Source organism: Monomorium pharaonis, unplaced genomic scaffold, assembly GCF_013373865.1.
Source record: "Monomorium pharaonis isolate MP-MQ-018 unplaced genomic scaffold, ASM1337386v2 scaffold_618, whole genome shotgun sequence".
In the NCBI taxonomy this organism is placed as follows: domain Eukaryota; kingdom Metazoa; phylum Arthropoda; class Insecta; order Hymenoptera; family Formicidae; genus Monomorium; species Monomorium pharaonis.
Genome location: NW_023415932.1, coordinates 1 through 21,840, shown reverse-complemented (window position 1 = coordinate 21,840; position 21,840 = coordinate 1). Strand labels below are relative to the sequence as shown.

General features: G+C 39.4%; 1 protein-coding gene across 1 annotated transcript; it reads left to right on the top strand.

The window, feature by feature from the left end:
* Positions 1-6,562: 6,562 nt before the first annotated feature.
* LOC105837764 (glutaryl-CoA dehydrogenase, mitochondrial) lies at positions 6,563-14,807 on the top strand. The gene is made up of 8 exons (XM_012682820.3): positions 6,563-6,855; positions 6,970-7,002; positions 8,237-8,605; positions 8,873-9,002; positions 9,087-9,306; positions 9,522-9,751; positions 10,616-10,776; positions 10,906-14,807. The coding sequence occupies exons 1-8, from the start codon at positions 6,789-6,791 to the stop codon at positions 10,971-10,973; spliced, it is 1,278 nt and encodes a 425-aa protein (XP_012538274.1). The 5' UTR covers positions 6,563-6,788; the 3' UTR covers positions 10,974-14,807.
* The last annotated feature ends 7,033 nt before the right edge of the window (positions 14,808-21,840 follow it).

The following is a 21,840-nucleotide window of genomic DNA, read 5'->3' as shown; positions in this document are numbered from 1 at the left end:
GATTTTCGAGGAATCCTATTCAATCACTATTTTGGCTCGCGGATCGTCTGTTAGCGCGACGGCACGCTCAACACAATACCGTAATTCAACAGAACGTCCGACCGGCGCCGAGGTGGCAGGCAGACTGCTGGCAGGCAGACTCGGCGCTAGTCGGCGCCACTCGGCGACCTCGGCGTCGCTAGACGGTTGACTCGCCGCGCCTGCGCGCCGCTGCCGCCATGTTGCCCCGTTGCTCCGCGCTCCAGTACGTACGCCACTCCGCCGCCGGTCGGACGCTCCGTCGATTCCGTGCGTGTCTCGCGTTCAGAATTCATTGTGCGCAGGTATGGTGTTGTGTTTAGTGTGCCGTCGCGCTAACAGACGACCCGCGAGCCATGTGTGAGACCGTACGTCCCATGTGTATTCATGTGTAAAGCGCGGCATCGTGCGTTTGCCTTCGAGTGAAGTGTTTGCTCGAAGGGGATACGTTCGGTAGAACATCGCGAGTGCCAATTAAGTGAAGTGCTACTAGTCGTCGCGCAATCATACAGAGATACAAAACTCTGGGAGCGAATTGATTTACTTCTGTTCGGTGTGTCTTGACGTGCCGTACTTTTAACGTATTTTTCCAAATGTAACGATCGCGCCAGTGAAATTCTCGCGCGCGGTTTACGTTTTACTCGTGTGTGATATATTATTCGTAATATCGGGAGTGCCGGATAAAGTATCGGACGATCGTTAATAGTGTGCGGTTTGAGAATAGCAGGATGATGTCAGCAGAAAGCGGGATCCATGGATTCGAGTGACTCGATATTCCGGAAAAGGAATGTAGCAGCAGCAGCAGGAGCAGGAGCAGCGACAGCAATCGGTGAGTGAATTTTTATCATGTGGAACAAAATGATATGTGATAAACGTGATGCGAGATAAAATATTGGATCTGTTCCTTGCTATATCTGTACAGTGTCAGTATTGCACATTTGCCTAAAACAGATTTAAAATATGAATGCATATAATTGTAAATTTTACGAGTATAGCATGAAACAAAACCAAATAAACGTGAACATAGCATAAAAGAGATCCAAAAATTCATACACATTACCTACGGGATTCATAGATATTTGACTACATAGTTCAATGTGCACAACATTTTTTCTAAATAATAATTCGCACTTATAAATAATATTACATATATCCACAGTTGGAAAAAGTAGTATATTTTCTTTGTACTCTCTTGATGTAGTATACAATGTTAAGTTATTATTCGAATCAGTCATCCAATTTGAATCACTTACAAGGCTATTAAAACAATGATGGCAATGTTTTAAATTTTTCTTAATTTTAAATAAAATAGCACTTATTAAATAATATAACGCTGAGCTGCATCATTCAAATCAATCTCATTACCAAGTAATGGATTATAGATTTCTATATCATGTAAATTTTGTATATCTTTCAGACATTTATCTTTCGCAGAAATATTTCTTAAATCTAATTGTTTTATCTCATTGCAATATTTAATAACATGATCAGAGTCGATCACAGAATAATTATCACGCTTAATATTTGTTTGAAATTGTGATAAACAGACAAGTCGTAACGTAGTCTTAAATTCACGCGCATCAGGTACTGATTTTCTTCCTCGGATTATTGAAAATAAATTTTCTAAAGCATCTTGCGTAAATCGTCCTATTAATAAATATTTGAAATTGTGTTTGTCTAAATATTCAACTTGCACATCTAACACAGTCTGCGTACAAAACAATAATCCACTTTGAAATGATTTTTATTTTCCATTGTTTACCGTGATTCCTTGAATTATTTCCATAAAATCTTTCAAAAAAGCAATATTATTTTTGTACTCATCTGTGTTATAATGGGATAATGCCAGCTTATGATAACGACTTGTCATAATTTTAAACCATTTATGCATAATGGAAAGAAACCAGGCTGTTGTTTTATGTTTACTATCAATGTTATTGTTAGTTATATGATACATTATAGCCGCAGAAACTGTTATTTAATAAACGCTTAAAGCCACGTTCATTTTGTCAAAATGGGATGGAGTTAAAACGTTTTCTTTGAGATGTGGACATAATTTTAATGTGTCTTTTTTATCTAAAGTAAAAACTTCGCGAACAGGTATTATAGAAATTTCTTTATATAGTAAATTGTACTTTTTAACAAAAGTTTCGTTAAATAAAATTTAGCACCTGCTGTTAACGAGCACGCTACATTTTTATAAACATGAACGGAATCGGACATAACAAATAATCTATCTTTACTACTACATGGATGTTGAATGAAATTATTGATTTTGTTAAATTTACCAACTGTTATATTCATTATTTTCCACCAACTTTTATTCTGCGTTCCCATATCGGAAATTATTACTGTTATTTTTAACCCAATATCAGTGCTTTTTTAATAATTGCTATATATAATTTTTTCATACATTTCTTGTGGACAAAATGAATTTGCTGTCAATTCGTAACCAACAACAATTTGCTTCCATTTAGTGGAAATGCCACATAACATAAAAACAAGGGAATGTGTAGCTAGTTTACTAGAACTATCAAATCCACCCGATAATTTCATTGTAGGTCTACCAACAATCGACATAACAGAGTTATCATATTGTAATCCAGGCTTAATCGACATTTCATCAATTAAAAGTACAACATGTTTTTCTTCAGATTGAAATGTTTTAACTTAAAATAAAATTACAAAACAACCTTAAGCAATAATACTCAAAATAAAAATATTTATATTAAATAAAATTAAAATATTTGCAAAAAATAAAAAACTATCTACATGCATTAAGATAAATACTAACTTTAATTCTTAATAACTCGAAGATGTCTTCAAATATTCCTGGCTTAAATTTCAAGCCTTGTATGCGATGTTGTAAAGTACGAATACTTGGATAAGGTAGTTGTTTGCGCACTTCCTCATATCCTTTCTGTCCACAAGCCACATACAGTTTTAATGCTTTAATGATGGTATTTGCAGACCATGATTTTCTTTTCTAATGCTCATGTGTGATTAGGTATATTTGATCTTTGTTTAACACTGCGTTAAATTTTGCATTTGTTTCTCTAAACTTCTTTTTTAAAATACGACTTTGAGCCACAGTTTTTCTTAAAGTTTTTCTTAACTTTGTAACATAATTCTCATCGTACATTTTGTAATTCTTCTTTTTTAAAATACGATTTTGAGCCACAATGTTTCTTAAAGTTTTTCTTAACTTTTTAACGTAATTTTCATCGTACATTTTGTGATTTGATGAAGTGTCTTTTAACATTGCTATATCGGTTATTTCTAATGCTTTATTAATACTGCTACTATCATTAATACTACAGGCACTATTTTTGTTTATGTTTGTTGTATTTGACTCAGTTGCATTGGACTTAGTTGCATTGAACTCATATTCACCTACAAATATTTGTTTCAATTAAGTTACATTACAGTAATACAGTAGTTATAAAACAACAATTCAGATAATTATACCTTATCATACTTTTCTCATATCCAATTGTAAGTATTATTGTATTGTATATAAAACTTACAAGAATCTATATATATATATATACAGTGGCGTGCAAAAGTTTCCGGCCAGTAACATTTTGTACTCTAATTTATTCTAAAAAAAGACTAACGATTTTTAATTATTATGAGATATGATTATGAGATATAGGAAACAAAATAATATTGTAAAACAATATTATTTATGTTTGTAAATACATTTATTATTATAATTGTTATATTTGCATGTGCAAAAGTTTCCGGCCACATAATATATTTGACGTAGTAGGACTTCAAAAATTTATTTACGAATAGAGTATAGCGTTGAATATTTACATTTAGTTCATAGAAGGTCGTGGAAGCATAAACATGGCTCGGCATACGCAAATTCAAATTCGTGAAAGAATAATAAAATTTTCAAAAGAAGGAAAGTCTTCTCGTGAGATTGCTTCATTATTATCGATAGGTAAATCAACCGTGAATGATATTATTGTAAAATACAGTTGTGGGTATGGTTTAAAAGATCGTCCGCGTAGTGGAAGACCAAGAAAGACATCTAAAAAGGTAGATCGTATCATTAAACGCAAATCAACTGCAGATGTTAAGAAAACTGCTGCCGAAATTGCACGCGAGCTAAAGGATGAAAACTTAGCTAATGTTAGTCGTAGTACTGTGACACGAAGACTACATGATGTGGGACTTTTTGGCCGTATAGGTATTAAAAAACCATTAATCAGTAAAAAGAATAAGAAGGCCCGATTACAATTTGCCAAAGATCATCTAAATTGGACAGTCGAAGATTGGAAAAAAGTAGCTTTCTCAGACGAATCTAAATTTAATCTTTTTGGAAGCGATGGTAGACAACATATACGACGTCCTGTTGGTACCAGAAATGACGTTCGGTATCAAATTCCTACTGTGAAGCACGGTGGAGGAAGTGTGATGGTTTGGGGAATTTTTTCTGCACAAGGAGTTGGTCCATTGGTCGAGATCAACGGAAATATGAACGCTGCTATTTACAAAGACATTTTAGAAAAAAATTTATTAACATATGCTAAAGAAACAATGCCGCATAATTGGATATTTCAGCAGGATAATGATCCCAAACACACATCCAAGTTATTAAAACAGTGGTTTTCCTCTTCAAATGTGAGAGTTTTAAGTTGGCCATCTCAATCACCGGACTTGAACCCCATAGAACATTTATGGGAAACGTTAGACCGTCAAGTTCGAAAGCATACATATTCAAATAAAGCCGCATTATTCAAATCGTTGAAGGAAGAATGGGCTAAAATTTCACCTGTTTGTATTAATCGATTAATTGAGTCGATGCCACATCGTTGTGCGGCTGTTATCGCTGCAAATGGTATGGCTACAAAATATTAATACTAAAATATAATTTAAGTGTATTACAGAACATGTAGACTAATAATTTTTCTCGTAATACAAAGTGGCCGGAAACTTTTGCACATCCAAATATAACAATTATAATAATAAATATATTTACAAACATAAATAATATTGTTTTACTATATTATTTTGTTTCCTATATCTCATACTCACATCTCATAATAATTAAAAATCATTAATCTTTTTTTAAAATAAATTAGAGTACAAAATGTCACTGGCCGGAAACTTTTGCACGCCACTGTATATTCTGGACATTATCTGATGTCTGTTGTGGACTTCGATCTGTTGTTTGTTCAATATTATCTACCTCTTGATTGACTGTAATATGTTGCTTTAACAAATTGGGTTTTCCAAAGTAATCTCTTTCCATCTTGTCGATTTTTTTCAAATTGATCGTCATCAAAATGCACTTGCAAAATTGATATAATGATTATTGTTGCAATACATAATGTTACACACAATTATAACTCATTAATTATACCTCACAAATTGCAGCCTTCTTCGCCAATGTGTTTTTTCCAATTAATTTTAACCACTCTTTGCGTCTTTCGCTATTTCTGTTGCCTGATGGCAAATTAAATAGCTAGAAACCTTTTTCGCTGCGATTATTGCAACCCTCGATGTAGCAACCTGGCATTTTATCACTTTTACTTTTACATCAGAGATTTTCACACATAATGCCAACAGGATTCACTGACGTAGTTATTATTATTATTATTTTTTTTTTTGAAAGCTTAATGTGTCAGTACGATCACCCCTGCGCATATTGACGTAGTTAAAATCGGATTAGATTAGAGAACCGCCGCCATTTTTCCTCCAACGAAGAATGGGGAGAATAGTTTGCGGTACTTTATAAATCTAGTGACTTTAAAAACACCTAAAACGACGCGATGATCGCTCTCAGATTCCTCTCTGGTATACTATACCGCTCAATGGGCGTTAAGGGGATGCTGGAGTTGTCTGTTTTACCAACAAAAAATAGTAATTTTTGTTTAACAATATCTTTTTATTTCTTTTATAGATTTGGAAATCCTTCTCCAGAATAAAAGAATACGCATTGCTATCAGTCTGTGGAGTGGAATTTCCTCCAAAAACGAGAAAAAATTGTTAATTTGCTGTCACGTCATAACAATGTTTGCTTAATATAAAAGACCTACAGTTTGTACCTACAAAATTCGTATTCACAGACTAGTAGACGACGAGAACAAACAGTGTCGAGTTTCGAAAATTAGATTTTAGTGCCTAATTGAGACGAAATTGTGAAACAAAAATTTAGGTTATATACGCGTAAAAAGTTGATAAGTAAAGCAATAAAAAAAAAATTTTTTGTCCTCGATATAAAGTCCAATTCACAGATGGATATTAATATGTGTACTTTAATTCTGGAAAAGAATTTCCAAATTTATAAAAGAGATATATACGAAACCTCATTAATGATGTGCATGAATGACTCTACATTATCGACCTCGATCAAGTTTGAGAGGCAGTCCAGCATCGCCTTAAGCAGTAATTAAAATGGGATTGGTCGGATCCAAAGGTAAGATCCAATCACATTCTATTGTCGCTTAGTGAACGCTTAGTGAACTATAGTGAATACACTCATTTACACGCACGCACGCACGCACGCACGCACGCACGCGCACACACACACACACACACACACACACACACACACACACACAGCCAATAATTATTATGTAAAGTCTCGATAATAAGGACAAGTTCGCCGAAAGTATCAAATGAATATTAATGTCAAAACGCTTTCTAGTAGCTTCGATCGCTCAGTGTGGATGCGTCATCAGACGCATCTGATAAGAGAACTTTTTTTGGCGAGATAAACAAAGTTGTTCTGTCGCTATCATCAGTCGTTGCTCGTCATGGCGTGCAGCATGCAGAGATTATTGTTGAGGGCCGGTCGTTTGTGCCATGTTAATTCTACGAGACGTATCCTTTGGAAATTTGTCGAAAAGTTTAATCGGCTTCAGGACTCTTAGGATTCTTCGTTAGATCATGTAATTTTGTCAGAGCTCGTCATATTCGTCCTTAAATCCTGACCAGAAATCTCCTCCTCCATGGCGCTCCGAGGGAGACGTAAGTCACTTAATTTTAGATTATGTATCTAAGTATTAGGCAAATGAAAGGTAAATTAGCATCTTAATCGCGTTGTAGTATGTACTTGCAATCTGTACTAATCCATGCTGATGGTCTACAGTCTTAATGGAAAGTATAGATGGTAGCACGATGCAGAGCCGCGCGTTCGACTCAGCCGGTAGCTCGTTCTGCCGACTTCGCTATCTCATCTTTACTGATAAAAGATATTTACCATTTCATCGTTATGTCATGATATTATATAACGCATATCAATTTTAAGAAAAGTTTCATGAAAAGAATTCAATTTAACTAAATTTATTGCGTACACGAATGTGATTTATAAAGATTTGTATGAGATATATAAGAATACGTAAAGCGTCAATATGTTTATTGTTTTTGTGTCCACTATATTAAAAAATAATTTATAAATTGACAATTGATTATTAAAATATGGAACATGTATATATATAAATGCTGCTTTGCAGGAAAAAACAAAGGCCGAAAAAATTGTATTATACATTACAATTTTTGTTAATTAAAGAAAAATTAAAATAAATTAAAACTATTTGTTATAAATTAGCCATTACATTTAAATAATAAAAATAATAAAAACTTCTTTATCTTAATGTAAATATAAAAATTATATTGATATAAATACATGAACGTAGTTTTTATTGTTGCCAGACAGCTCCGTTTATTTGTTTGCGTTAACTTGCTCACTTAAATATTCACTTCTTTAAACTATTAAAGGTTAACGACTTTAATTATATTTTTTTAAATAGAAAATTTGAAAGTTCATAAAAATTTCTGGCAAATATCTTTATTAATTTCGATCTTTTATTAAATTCGAAAAGTTTAAATCTCGTAAACTGAAAAAAAATTTATTAGATTAAAATAAATATTTTTTTAAATAATACCAAGCAGAAGTTTTGTAAAAAATAACTAATATTTATTTCAAATAAGATAATATTTTCTATAATTTAGGAAATGTATAATACATTTTCTATCAATCTAAAAAATGTATAATACCTTTTCTAAATTATAGAAAATATTATCTTATTTGAAATAAATATTATTTACTTTTTACAAAACTTCTGCTTGGTACTATTTGAAAAAATATTTATTTCAATCTAATAAATTTTTTTTTCAGTATAGATAGTCCTTATTTGTTTTAATCAGTCGATCTTTTATTTGTTATTGTTTATTGTTTAAATTATTGAATTTCGTGAATCAGCCGCCTTCAATTGGGAGGATCCGTTTGATCTGGAGTCGCAACTGACGCAGGACGAGATCCTGATGCGGGATCAGTTCCGTTCCTACTGTCAGGAGCGGCTCCTGCCGCAGGTGATCGAGGCAAACCGCAAGGAGCACTTCGACCGGGAAATCATAAGGCAGATGGGTCAGCTCGGGGTGCTGGGCTGCACCATGAAGGGTTACGGCGCCGCCGGGGTGTCCTCGGTGGCTTACGGGCTCCTCGCCCGGGAGATTGAGAGCGTCGACAGCGGATATCGATCGACGTTGTCGGTGCAGTCCTCCCTCTCGACTGGTGCGATCTACATGTTCGGCAGCGATGCCCAGAAGAACCGATTTCTACCTAAAATGGGTGCGTGCGAGCGGCTCTTGGGAATAGAATTATACTCTCTAATTTAACTTTTTAATTAGAAAAATTACTAGAAATTGTGAACAACAAAGTGTTCAGTTATTTTCGAATGGTATGAAAAACAAAAGCGGTAATAAAAGACTTAATTTTTAATTACGTAGCTAATTAGACAACAGATTAATTGATAAAATTAATATGAGCACTTCGATAAAATTGATTAAACGAATTTTCGTTGGTGTCGTAGACGGTAGCTTTCGAAATATATTTCAGTTACCGGGGAAACGATCGGCTGCTTCGGTTTGACGGAACCTAATCACGGTAGCGACATAGGGTCCATGGAGACTAGGGCGACTTACGATTCCAATAAAAAGGTTTACAGATTGAATGGCAGCAAAACATGGTTGGTTCTTTTATAGGAAGTATTTTTAAACAAGTATATTCTCGCAATCGAGATCACCAGTCAGAATGCCAGAATGTCATTTAGGATCTCAAACTCGCCCATTGCCGACGTGCTGGTGATATGGGCGAAATGCGAGGACGGTCAGATTCGCGGGTTCATCGTTGAAAGGGAAGCTGCGGGAGATCGATTATCCACTCCAAAGATCGAAGGGAAGTTCTCTTTAAGGGCGTCCATCACCGGTATGGTTCTCATGGATAATGTAATCGTGCCGGAGGAAAATGTATTGAACGTTCAGGGACTCAAAGTAAGCCTTTTTAATAAACCAGAGGGACTTATCCCGTTACTTTAGGCAATTTTATAATAATTGACTATTTATCGTTGTTAATTGTCTTTATTGGTTGGAAAATTCTGCGAGAATATATGAGAAAGGAATTTAATGATGATTAGAATTTTATAAAATTTTGCGCAGTTATTCTCCACAGTGTAGTTTAGGATGTCTAATAAAAGAACTTGATGAAGGGACCGTTCAGTTGTTTAAACAACGCACGGTACGGCATCGCTTGGGGTGCACTGGGCGCGGCGGAGGCCTGCTTGAAAATCGCCCGAACTTACACCTTGGACAGGAAACAGTTCAAAAGACCGCTGGCGGCGAATCAGCTCGTGCAAAAGAAATTGGCGGATATGATGTCCGACATCGCGATCGGTCTTCAAGCTTGCTTGCGAGTCGGTAGACTGAAGGACGAGAACAGGTAAATTTCGCTTGTAAATTTCGCTCGAAAGCGAAAAGACAAAAATCTAATCCAAGGACAAAATTAATTTCCGCTCTTCTAGAAAAACTAGTAATATTTTAATGTTCCCAGGTCAATGATCTTTTTTTTCGCAGAGAGTTATTATATAATATCGTACTTTATATATATACATGATATATACAGGGTTGGAAAGTAATCATTACATTATAGGTTTTTTCTTGTAATGGGCTAATAACGATATTACTTCTTTTTACTGTAAACGATAACGTGATTATATTTTTAAATAACAGTAGCGAATTATATACTTATTTTTATTGTTGCTTTTTACATTTTATCTATTTATGACAAAAAGTTTCGTGTATTAAACTTTAGTCTTCAACAAAAATTCATAACTATAATTAAAAACTGCGTGTTATGAGTATAGTTTTAAAGCATAAAGCCAATAATAGAGCTACATTATTTATAGCATATACATTAAAACAATTTTGAATTGGAAATTATTATATTATTTTTCAACATAAGATTGAAAGTACAAAAAAAAACATAGATTTTACTGTGTTTATAAATTTAATTTAGAAAATTTTATTTCTGCGGCATTAAAAATTGTTTCTTTAATTTTTTTGTGATTTTGCAGTAACAAAACAAATAAAAAATACCCTTTATTTTTTAAAATAACGACAACGGTAATAAGTTGTCTTTAAAAAATAACTTTTCAACCTTCATGATATAGACACGTGCATAACAGTGTACGTGTGTGTTTTATATGCATACTGGCAACACATATAATAACGTATCTCTAATACATAACTGTACGTGTGTACGCGCGCGTATAAGAAAGGCAGGAAATGATTTTACGTGTCGTAGAGCCGCGCCGGAAATGATTTCCATCATAAAGAGAAACTCGGCCGCCAAAGCATTGGAGATCGCGCGAGCCGCGCGAGATATGCTGGGCGGAAATGGGATCTCGGACGAGTACCACGTGATTAGGCACGTGATGAATCTGGAAACGGTGAACACTTACGAAGGTACGCGGAAATCATCTCGAGATGATCGTTTAGCGACGATCATTTTGCGCGTTGCTAACGGATGCATGCGAATCTGTTTTCGTCTCTTCTTTTCCTCTCTCTCTAGCCCTCTTCTTTTCTCTTCCGCAGGTACAAGCGACATTCACGCGTTGATTCTCGGGAGGGCGATCACCGGTATTCCCGCGTTCACAGGATAAGCGAGTTGAATGACAAGACTACACGCCACGTGCCGTTTTTCCTATTTACGAGCATTGGACACGATCGTTTACCGCGTCGTCACCGTCGATTCTTTCGTTTCTGCGCTCATTAATTATACTTTTTATAACGAGAGTTATTTTTGTACATTTTGATACCGATGTATTAAAGATGTATACCGATGTGTCGAACGGTTAAAAGTATTTTTGTCTCTTTTACTGTTTTATAGGTTGAGGTCATAATAAAATATATATTGCACACGGTCGATATTTTCTACGAAAAATACGACAGCGATGTGTTTCCCCCCGTCCTCCTCGTCCCCCTCTGGCATCCTCCTCGCAACCGCGCACCTTCGCAGATCGTCGCGTGTCTCGTTCCGCAATAATACTCTAATCACTCGACATACTTCATTGCTCGTTTATTCTCTACGTTTTAACAATTTCACGGAGCGTGCTCTCTTTTTCACTATGCATCATTCTCGCTCTCGCTATCGTCCCCCGTTCTTCCGCCCTTCACTCCGTTCGTTCATTCGCCCACGATGGCAGCTGTGCACGCGTGGCTCTCGATGGAAAACACTCGTCCCCGGCGGAAGGGTTGGCAACTTCCGTTTTTTCTCCTCGCTTTCCCTTTTTTCAAGACCGATTTTGCGAATCCGCGGGATTCCGGAAGCGCGCGGCCGAAATCAACTTTCACGGGATCGCGTCAACGGAAGCGCGCTCGAATCCCGAACAGTATTCTCTGTTACAGCTCGAAAAACGTGACAGCTCTTGAAAATTAAAACGCGCCGTCGTGGAACGTGTTATCGGCACACTATATTTGTCGTGCGTACTGAATACGCGCCCGCAAAGGAACAAAAACCTCTAAAAGACGTCCACAAAAAATTAATAAATTCTGCGTTACATACACGCCAAAAAAAATTTTATTCTTGTGCTAAGAAAAGCAGTTTGTCATTTGTTATAGTTTTCTTCTTTTAAATAACGATTAACCCTTTCACTCTCTCATTCTCTCTTTCTCTTGTTCAATCTAACGACTAAGCCTCCGTATAAATATAGTATGCATCTATATATCTATGTATAAGTGTTCAGTGACTTTAGTGACTGATCTGATTACTAAATGAAAATATAAAAATCTACACGTCAGAGCCTACGGTTGTCTCACTTGGTTATACACGATGTCGGGTGGCCCGGTCGTTTTCGCGCGATTCATGAACGCGATGGATCGCGGATGTCGCGTGTGTGTATCACAAATAAGCGCCGCGCGTACCCAACACACGGTCGGGAAGTTTGAAACTAAAACTGCTCTCCGCTCGGAAAAAGGAAGGTAACAAAACGACGGAGTCCGTCCCACACTCCACGAGATGTCTTCGTTATTTCATTAAGAACTTGTCTAAAAGCAAGCACAAAGCCGAGCATCTCCGTTGCACCGTTGAAGTCTCTCGAAACGTTTGATCACTTATGAGGTAATGAAACCAAATGACTAGAAGTAACTTTCCAACTATAAAGAAAATAGGTGTCCACTTATAAATATTGTCGCAATTTAATAATCATAATTTAATAATTTAAATTATTAATTATTTCGAGATACGTGTACGAAGGTAATAATAATATTGTCAAGCAGAAAGAAACCTGATCTGGCAGCCAAGTGATTAACAACAGCGACGTAAATTTCGAGCTTGACAGCATTTTGGACAACGCCTTTTGGTCAAACGATTATTTTTCATTTCTCACACGTGAACTGAATTCCAATTAGAAATTTACCATCGATTTAATGATCCATAATTCGCTGAACATTTTCTAAGGGAATGCAATCTCTGTGACGAAGCTGTGAACGGTATGAACTGCCCTAAAAGAAATTGCGAGCAAATAATAAAAGAATGCGATTTCTATCGGTATAGCGCTCTACCACGAAGCGTCATCGCAATTGCCTTCGATCGATCGATCGATCGAATTATCTCTCGGACTTGATTGCACACTTGATCCGCAGTAACAACAACAACAACAAGGGCGTCAACACAAGCGACTCGAGTAATCATAAATAAATTAAGTTTAATTGCTAAGTAATAAAACGTTAATTACATATGTCAATGATAATTAATTTAAGTTTACAACACACGTCTCGTGCAAAAGTGTAAAGAACGTTTGTCTTTTTTCTTTTTTTTTTTTTCGTGCTACACTCAATACCATTGTTGTCTTTTGTTTTTTTTCTTGTTACGACTTAATGTTGAATGTATGTCGCGCATGTGTAGGTACATGTATGTATGTGTGTGTTTTGTGTGTATGTAGGTGTGTATTTGCGCGCGCGCGCGTGTGTGTGTTAATGATTTTCGACTACAATAAGCTCTTGGTAAAACGTAGTAACATTGTAGTTTACAGTAGTTTACAATCGCCTCTTCTCTCTCGCGGCCCCCGATCGCGGATGCGTATATGTGTGTGTATGTGTGTCTATTACATAATTACACATCTCGGTACACATGCCGGGATCGAAGCCCCTTGCCCCCGCTCCGCGCGCGCCTCTTTTTCTCAGGTCTCGCCGGGGGGGATGGTACGTCCGCCCCGGGAGGGAGGGGGCGAGGATCTCGCGGGGGAGGAGTCGCGCGTCCTCAAACCCTTGCGCGAGTTGTTCGATCCCGTCATCTTCACAAGTATCGATTCGTCGGCCCGTCGACCGCGCAAGAAAATTCAATGGCACGAACCGCGAGCCGTCGCAACAACAACGTCGCTCGAGCTCGTGTAACCACACTTGGTTGCCTCTACTAACGGATATACGTAATCGTATAAATAAATTAATGACTCGCCCTCTTTCTCTCATTCTCTCTCTCTCACACACACACACACACACATACACACATACTCACACTCTCTCTCTCTCCTCGCAATTTCGCTCGACTTATATACGCACACACACGCGATGGACACTCCCGATCGATTTCCGCTCTCCTGCCGACGTTAACAAACTCACCCCCCCCCTCCCCCTAAACCCGGACCTCTCGCTCGTAACATTGTCATCGCGATTGTCGACGAGGATATTAAATTACACGCTCTCTCTCTCACACATATTTTCCTCGGACATCGGTTTCCATCGGGCTTGAGGTTGTCAGTCGCGTTTCCTCGGTGGACGAGATTATCCTCTCGCGATGCGGAACCTCCTTTCCTCCTGCGCTCTTCTCTCCCCCCGCCTGAGGAATGGATCGGTGACAACGAAGCGATCGGCGATTTAACTCGGCGTTTTACTGATACGTGATACACGCTGTCTTTCGTCTACACGCGGACCTTCCCCCGAATTTCCGACCGGAGCCCCGACGCACCGTCCTCATCTGCGCCAATTGCCGCGGTTGCCGTCCGCTCTCCCCCTTTACATCCGGAGGATGGACCAGCAGCTGCCCACGGCGCGAAAACGCTCGCGCGTTACAGTAAATATAATAATAATAATGTATTACCTGCTTTTGCACTTGTATTTTACATTATTTCGTCTCTGATTAACTAATCGATACCTTATTGTCGTACGAACTGCTCTCTGTGTTTTCTTTCCTTCTCCCTCCCTGTCTCTCTCTCTTTCTTCCTTTCAGCTTTTCTTTTCGTCCCGTTCGAGAAGAAATCGCCATCCCGAGAATTTTTAGCTCTTCGTCCCGTTTTTCGCTTCGTAATTTATTTATGAAAACCCGAACGAGCCGAGATAGCAGTCACAATATAGGTCGTAGCCTGCGTTCGTTTTCTTTCTCTCTCTCTCTCTCTCTTTTTTTTTCTCTCCTTTATTCTACGGGGGTGTGGAAAGTTCTTGAGAGAGTGAAAAATTGTGGAGTAGTGTTATCTTCCCTCTCTAGACTCGAACGGACGAAAGCGGTAGACTTTTATCCCGCCCGAGAAGAATCGTGTCTCCGGGCCTCTTTGCGTTTCTTTGTTTTTTTTCCCTCCCCTCTCCTTTTGCTCGTCCTCCTCATTCACATTCTCCCCGCCGATTCTCTTACCCCCCCCCCTGTCCGTGAAAAAACGAAATGAAAAGTTCTCTGCGAGCGGGGTGGAAACTAGATCGATATAGACACCTAATATTGTACGTTGTCGTCGTCGATAGTTTCTAATCCACTGGATATGTGTCACGTAACGATGTAACTATCGAGACGAGCCCCATCTCAGCGCAATATATAAATAGATCATCGAATTTTATTCTTCCGCGCTCTCTTTTTTTTCTCAATTTCTCTCGCAATCTCTCTCTCTTTCTCACTTTCACGCTCAAATTTAAGACGCGCAACAGTCGTTATCGATCGATCGATCGATCCGATTGTCGATTAAAGATCGAAGATCGCTCGATAATCGCCTCCGCGACGATCAACACCGCCCGCCGTGATCGACGGTAATAATATCCGTATTTTATATTTATATATATATAATATTATATATATATATAATTTATTTATACTTATGTCCATATTTATATTCATATTTGCATTTATATTATATTTATATCTGTATTTATATTTATATTTGCATTTATGTTTATTTATATCGTATATCAATTTATATATATTTATATATGTATATTTTCTACGCTCTCTGTTCTCGTATCTCTGGTTTGTTTTCTTTCAATGCGGTGAATACGTTTCCTTTTTCCTTTCAATTATTATACGGCACCTCACGTCGTCTTTATTTCTTCTGTTATATATAACAAAAACACCTCGCGCACACGTCTGCCGTCGCGCAGCAGTTAATAATCAACTGTAATGTGGCAATCGTAGCGACACCCGAATCTTCCCTTTCGCGACTAAAGTTGTATTTACACCCTTGCATCGTACATCGTCGGTCCTGTCCACTATGTGCGTCCCTCTCGTGTTGGTGTGCGTGTGCATGTGTGTGTGGATGTAATATGCGCGTCCTCAAGATTAAATGAGCTTCACGGATCAAGCCATGGTTCTCCTCATTTCGGCATCGAGTCAACAATAGTCACATTTTTCTTCCCGGTAATCAAAAGTTTCGTAGGAATTCTACAAGTCGTAATAAAATAAATACAAAAATTTTACAGGACTTTAGTGTACGTGTTTGTCTTCATACAGCACGAAAGCTTGCAGCAATATTGTTTGCAATTTTGCGAAGATTCTCTTGCAATATTATATCACTGTAATTACTTCATCAACGTTGCAGAAACGTAAGGGAGAATAAAAGAGCGCAGCATTATGAAATTTTTCATTTACATTTCAATGAAATGATTCTTTGAAGGGGCGAGTTTCCAAGTTCTAAAACAAAAATTAATGAGATATGACAGTAAAATTTTTTCCACATAAAAAAATTTAGGGGCATATAACATTATTGGAAGTTACATGTAACAAAATGTGTTAGTATAATGGCACTTGAAATATCAATCGCATCAAAAATGTTACAATACATTGCTGCAACCCATTTCGCAATATTTAAATATTGCTGCATCTGTCCGCGCTGTACGAGAAGGTATCAACATCCGCGCGTTGTCGTTCGAATTGCAGGATTAAAATGATAGTCGATCACTTTCGTCAACTAATTCGCGAACTCGAATGAATTGCCGAAAACCGTAGTGAAGGAACACGCGTCTCATCTCTCTCGATGTGTCGACCGCGAGCGTTAAATCCCGTTGGAATTCTTGCGCCTTGTCATGTTGACCCAACTCGTCCTCCGCGAGGGTGGAACTCGTGTAAGAGAGAACACTCGACGCCCTCGTTGACCCCCGCATTTTTCTCTCTTTCCAACTCACCCTGTCCTCATTCTCTCGTCTACGATTTTTAACACAGAGTCCTATTTCAACATTTTCTCCCCAGAAAAACAGCGCGACGGGGCGCGCGAGCGCGCATTTTTTTCTCTTAAATATATATATTATCTTATATATAATTAAACACTGTTATTATTACAATAATATATATATATTATATATATATATGTTTACTTTGTACTATATATGATCTTAAACCGACGACCGAGGAGGCCGCTCGCGTCTCTCTCTCTTGGTACCGTGTATTTCTATCTTCGCGTCTCGGAAGGAATCTCGCACATCCTCTCGTCCTCTCGACACAACAGCAGGCTCCTTCGTCGATGCAGGAGGCGGGAGCCATTCCTTTCCGTCGTCTCGAGCCGACTGCCGCCGATTCGCCACCGGGTTTAAAATTCAAGCACGGAGCGCACAAGTAAACTCCAAATCACACTCAGAACCGTGATGCTCGCTTTGATGACCGTTTATTTGAGACGTCTCGTATGTGAATAAATTAATAAGAATAAATAATCAGAGCAGCGTCGAAAAGATGCTAATCAATTCATGTGCAACGTTAAGGAGATACGTGTACTCGGTGTGGTGTTGTGTGTGTGTGTGTATGTGTGTGTGTGTAAAAAAACTCTTATTCTTTAGAGAGGAGATTGTTGCTGTTTGTTGCACGAAAGCGGTAACATACCTCGAGTCGCCATGCACACTAAGGGGATTCTCAATATAACTTTACAAAATATTACACAATAAATTACAACGCTTTCTCTCTTTCTCTCTATTTCTCTTTCTCTCGATGACGAGCTTGCTTAGCGTAGCTTTCGAAAGCCGCTTCAAGCGCGTCGCTCGCGCATCCACCTTTTCTCTTTACCCTAAAATATAATAAATTAAGTAACATGCCGTAGGTAACATCGCCGAACGAACATCGAACGGGCGTTCGCGTGCAAAAAAAAAGAGACGTTCCATGTTCGCGGGACGAAGGATCGCATATATCAGATAAAACTTGCACTCGGTCGAGCGATTTCTCTTGTGTTTCTCGAGAAAGCTCGATTTTTGTGTATCGAAACTCGTCGCTTCTCAAAAATGATTAATTTCGATTAATTTCATCACACAAATGACTTTAAATTTTGTTTATTTTCCTTGAATTTATGTAATAAGAGAAATAAAAATAATGTATCCCGATCCTTCTTTTTGGATTGTAAGACTTGAAAAAAAATAAAAGAATTGTAATTATCACAAAACCGATAAAGTCACCCGTACATGAAATGAATTATTTTCGCAATCAATTCGTCCCTCGATACTCCCGGAGATCGTTCTGTCAATTCCCGATTGAATCTCGACGCTCGCGATTCATTCTGTACGATTAATCCGACTAGCATAATAAATGATCCTCTTTGCGATCGCACGGAAAAAAAAAAGATAGAAGGGTGTGATTATAAAATGCCGTTCCAACGAAATCTCGCAGAAACCGATCGCACGCCACATCGCGACGTTACGTCGACGTACGTGTATGTGTGCACGTGTGTGTTGTGTGTCGAAGCACAAAAGAATCCTCGCTACGCAGGAGCCACAGACGCGAAGTGCAAGTCGGCTAGAATGCTCTTTTCCGCAATCAAACGTCACACCGATTCGTTTTCGCCCGGCTTAGCGAACGCCGCCCGCCGCTTACGTAATAAAAGTGTGTACATATGTGTTATATGTAGTTATGTCTATCTGTATACGTACGTGTGTGTTTTTTCCCTCCCTTTTTTTTTTAAGTATGTACAATAGCACCACAATTGCAGTACGATATCGAGTGCGGTTCGCTAAAGTCTCTCTCTCTCTCTCTCTCTCTCGTCTCTCTCACTCCATCTCTCTCTCCTCTCTCCATCTCTCTCTCTCCTCTCTCTCTCTCTCTCTCTCTCTCTCTCTCTCTCCTCTCTCTCTCTCTCTCTCTCTCTCTCTCTCTCTCTCTCTCTCTCTCTCTCTCTCTCTCTCTCTCTCTCTCTCTCTCTCTTTCTCTCGCTCTCGTTCTTTCTCTCACGCTCTGTTTCTCTTTTCTCTTTCTCACGTCTTGTCTTTCTTCTCTCATTCCTCTCATCTCATTCTCTCTGTCTCTCTCTCTCTCTCTCTCTCTCTCTCTCTCTCTCTCGTACACAGCGGTGTAGCCACCCATTTTAAAAAATTGCTCTCTCTCTCTCTCTTTCGCTCCTTCCGCTCTTCCCTCTCCCCCACAAAACCTCCCTCTCGCCATCGGTTCGCACAAAACAGTGTCCACTCTCTGATATACATGTTTATACATACATATATATATCACTTGGCACGTGTATACCCTCACACAGAAGCCACTTTGAAAAAAATTGGTTCACGTTTCGTCTGACCAACGAGGACACGACGAGCCCGGTCGCGCATTTAGCGCGCCGCTGATTGCGCGATCATTACACCGACCCCACCCCACCGTATATTGGTGAAATACCCCGACCGGTCCCTCAAAGGGGCTCGAGTCGCTTTAGAGCGCGCGCGGGGTGCGTAAAACAAAAAAATCGCGTTCCTCCTCCTCCTCCTCTCGACTTGAGCCGTGAAGTGTGTTTTCACATTTTCAGACTGAATCATCTGACGTTCGGAGGTTTCAGTACGAACCACCGAGGAAAAGACGACGGAGGAAGCGATTTTAATTTGGCACCCCGTGCAGCCATTAAAAACGACTGCCGGCCGTTTATGAACTGTGAGCGAAATAAAAATTGTATTTTAATCTCGAACGACAGCGTTAACGCACGCACGCGGTGGTCAGGACTCAGTCGCCGCTTTAACTCGTGACATATCTCCATCTCTCGGGCATCTTGAGGAGACAGACCCCTCCTCGAACTTTCGCAAACCGCCCTGTGCGCGGTATAAGGAGCGAGGGGAGAGCTAAGTCTCGAGGATTAAGAAAAAGTGGAAAACGAGCTCTTCTAAGTATTTACTCGCCCGCGATTGTCAAAGCGCTTGTGTGGAATTGCGTGCGGTTACTCGACATTTGCCCTCGCGGTATTCGCTGTCCCGCTTAAAGTAGCGACTGTCCTTCCTCTTTAAAATATATATATATATATAAAATAACAAAACCGAGACAAACGGAGACCCCACGTTGTCGACCTGGGTCCGCGACAACCGTCCCTTTGACTACTAGTGGCTACAGCCTAAGGTGGTGTAAATTTTGCTGTGGAAGGGGATGGTTGTCGCGGGTCCCGAGTTGGCAACATAGCGGCTTACAAACTTAACTTTAGCCACGCGTAAAGAAGAGGGAGAAAATAAAGGAAAAACGAGTCTTTCACGCTTTCAGCGAAGGATTCAGAAGTCGAGCTTCTGAGTTTTGACTAGAGGAGAGGAACCGCCACTGATCGAACATCAGCACCGACGGGTTCCTCTTTGGAACTTATTACAGTGGACTAGAACGCTAAGAGTCGGACGCGCGGAGCGCCGAGCCCCGCGTATAAAACTTATGCGCTAATATGGCCAAACTATGGCACGAAGTTTACGAGGTGCGCGAGATCGAGGAACGAGGCGACGAGTCGCGGATCTTAAAGTTATGGCTGATCGCGCGAAGGATAGCTCGCTTATCGTGAGAGATAAATTACGTGTGAGAGAATAGTAAATATATATTATAGATAAAACTCTTGTGTGAAAAATCAAATGGGAAATCATTGCATGTAATCATGACAGCCTCAGTTATGCACTTGGATATTGACTCGTCCGTTTCTTCGACCTCGAACATAATCGATTCAAGAGCCTCAGTGTGAAAACGATCTGTCGATCGGAAACGCACTGGTCTAAAGCAAAAAAGAAACGCAAGGTCGTACGATACGGCAGATCCAATTCGGATCGCTTTGCAGGAGTCGTAATGATCGATCGTATTCAGCGGCTGGGACGCCCCCTCACTCGACACCGTTCGATCTTCAAAACGATAATGAACTCATGTCAATTTCGAACATGATCTCTCGAATGTTGCGAAGGAAAGGTCTAAACTTGTTGTAAGATGCTCCTCGAGTTTAATCTTAAAATTTGCTCCAAAACCAAATTGATTGTTTATCAAAACCAGCGACAAACGATAATCAATTCGATATCAATTCGACGTCGAATCGACATCGAAATGATGATTTCTCTTACTGGGGAAGCGTAATAAGGTTTCGTGAATCAAGCATCAAATAATTAAAAAGATTCTAGAGGATTTTGTTTGATTACTCTTGAGTAGCCAATCATCAGTACCGAAATGGTAAAAAGAAAGGAGACTTTGAAGGGGTTAATTTAGAAATCGCGGGACGCGTCGAGAGATCGCCTGAAGGGCTCAAACGTGCCGGCGGGGGTGCGTCCACGAGGTGATACGCTGCCCTTACGAGAAGGGCAGGTCCTCGTCGGGCGACTCGTCATGGTACTCCTCGTGGTCGGACGTGTGTCACAAAACGTCGCTCGGCTGACGCTGGCCGATCCCTATCGTGGGCGACAGCTGTTCCTCCTCGACCGCGACCGTCTTCGGGTCCTCGTCCTTCCACTTGTCCATGGAGCGAGCGGCGTCGGGCGTTCATGAAGAAGTTCCCGACCGTCGTCGGTTCCAGGCCCAATTGCCTCGCGATTGTCACCTGCATTTCCTTCGACGGCCTCTTGGTCTCCTGCGGGAACGAAAACAAACTGTGTATAGCATTCCAATTTTCGTACGTCGGGACGCGCGTTTGCATCGCACCGTTTGTTTCTGACGCGACTCTATTTATTTTTCAACTTCAATTACCATGCCACGTTATTATCCCGTCTTTTTCTTCTTTTTTTTTGCAGTCCCGCTTGTTTGTAAAAGTTCCGCTTTGACTTTTCACTCGATAAAATGTAACGACCGCGCAATTCGAGTCGTGCAATCCGCGGGATTTAATTACCGGGGTAATCATTGTTTTTGGCATCTTCATATTTTATGTCGAGAATGCCGAGTTTCATCGTTGAATCTATTATGTCCGACGGATCAAAGCTTTTATACATTATTTTGTTTAATCATCGACGAGCAAAATATTTTGTGAGTTAACTATAAAAACAATACGTATATCCAGCGGGGAGACAACGCGGTGTCTTTAGGACAACATACGCGCGTCCCTCTTTGACTCGTGCATCTCGGAAGTTCGCGAACGAGCGAGATTTCTATAGAATTGTGTTAAATGTGTG

Excerpts from the sequence above, each read along its gene's own strand:
- LOC105837764 (XM_012682820.3), top strand. The coding sequence starts at position 6,789 with ATGGCGTGCAGCATGCAGAGATTATTGTTGAGGGCCGGTCGTTTGTGC. Across the intron at positions 7,003-8,236 it reads CATGGCGCTCCGAGGGAGAC|CCGCCTTCAATTGGGAGGAT; the intron begins GTAAGTCACTTA and ends TTCGTGAATCAG. Across the intron at positions 8,606-8,872 it reads CCGATTTCTACCTAAAATGG|TTACCGGGGAAACGATCGGC; the intron begins GTGCGTGCGAGC and ends AATATATTTCAG.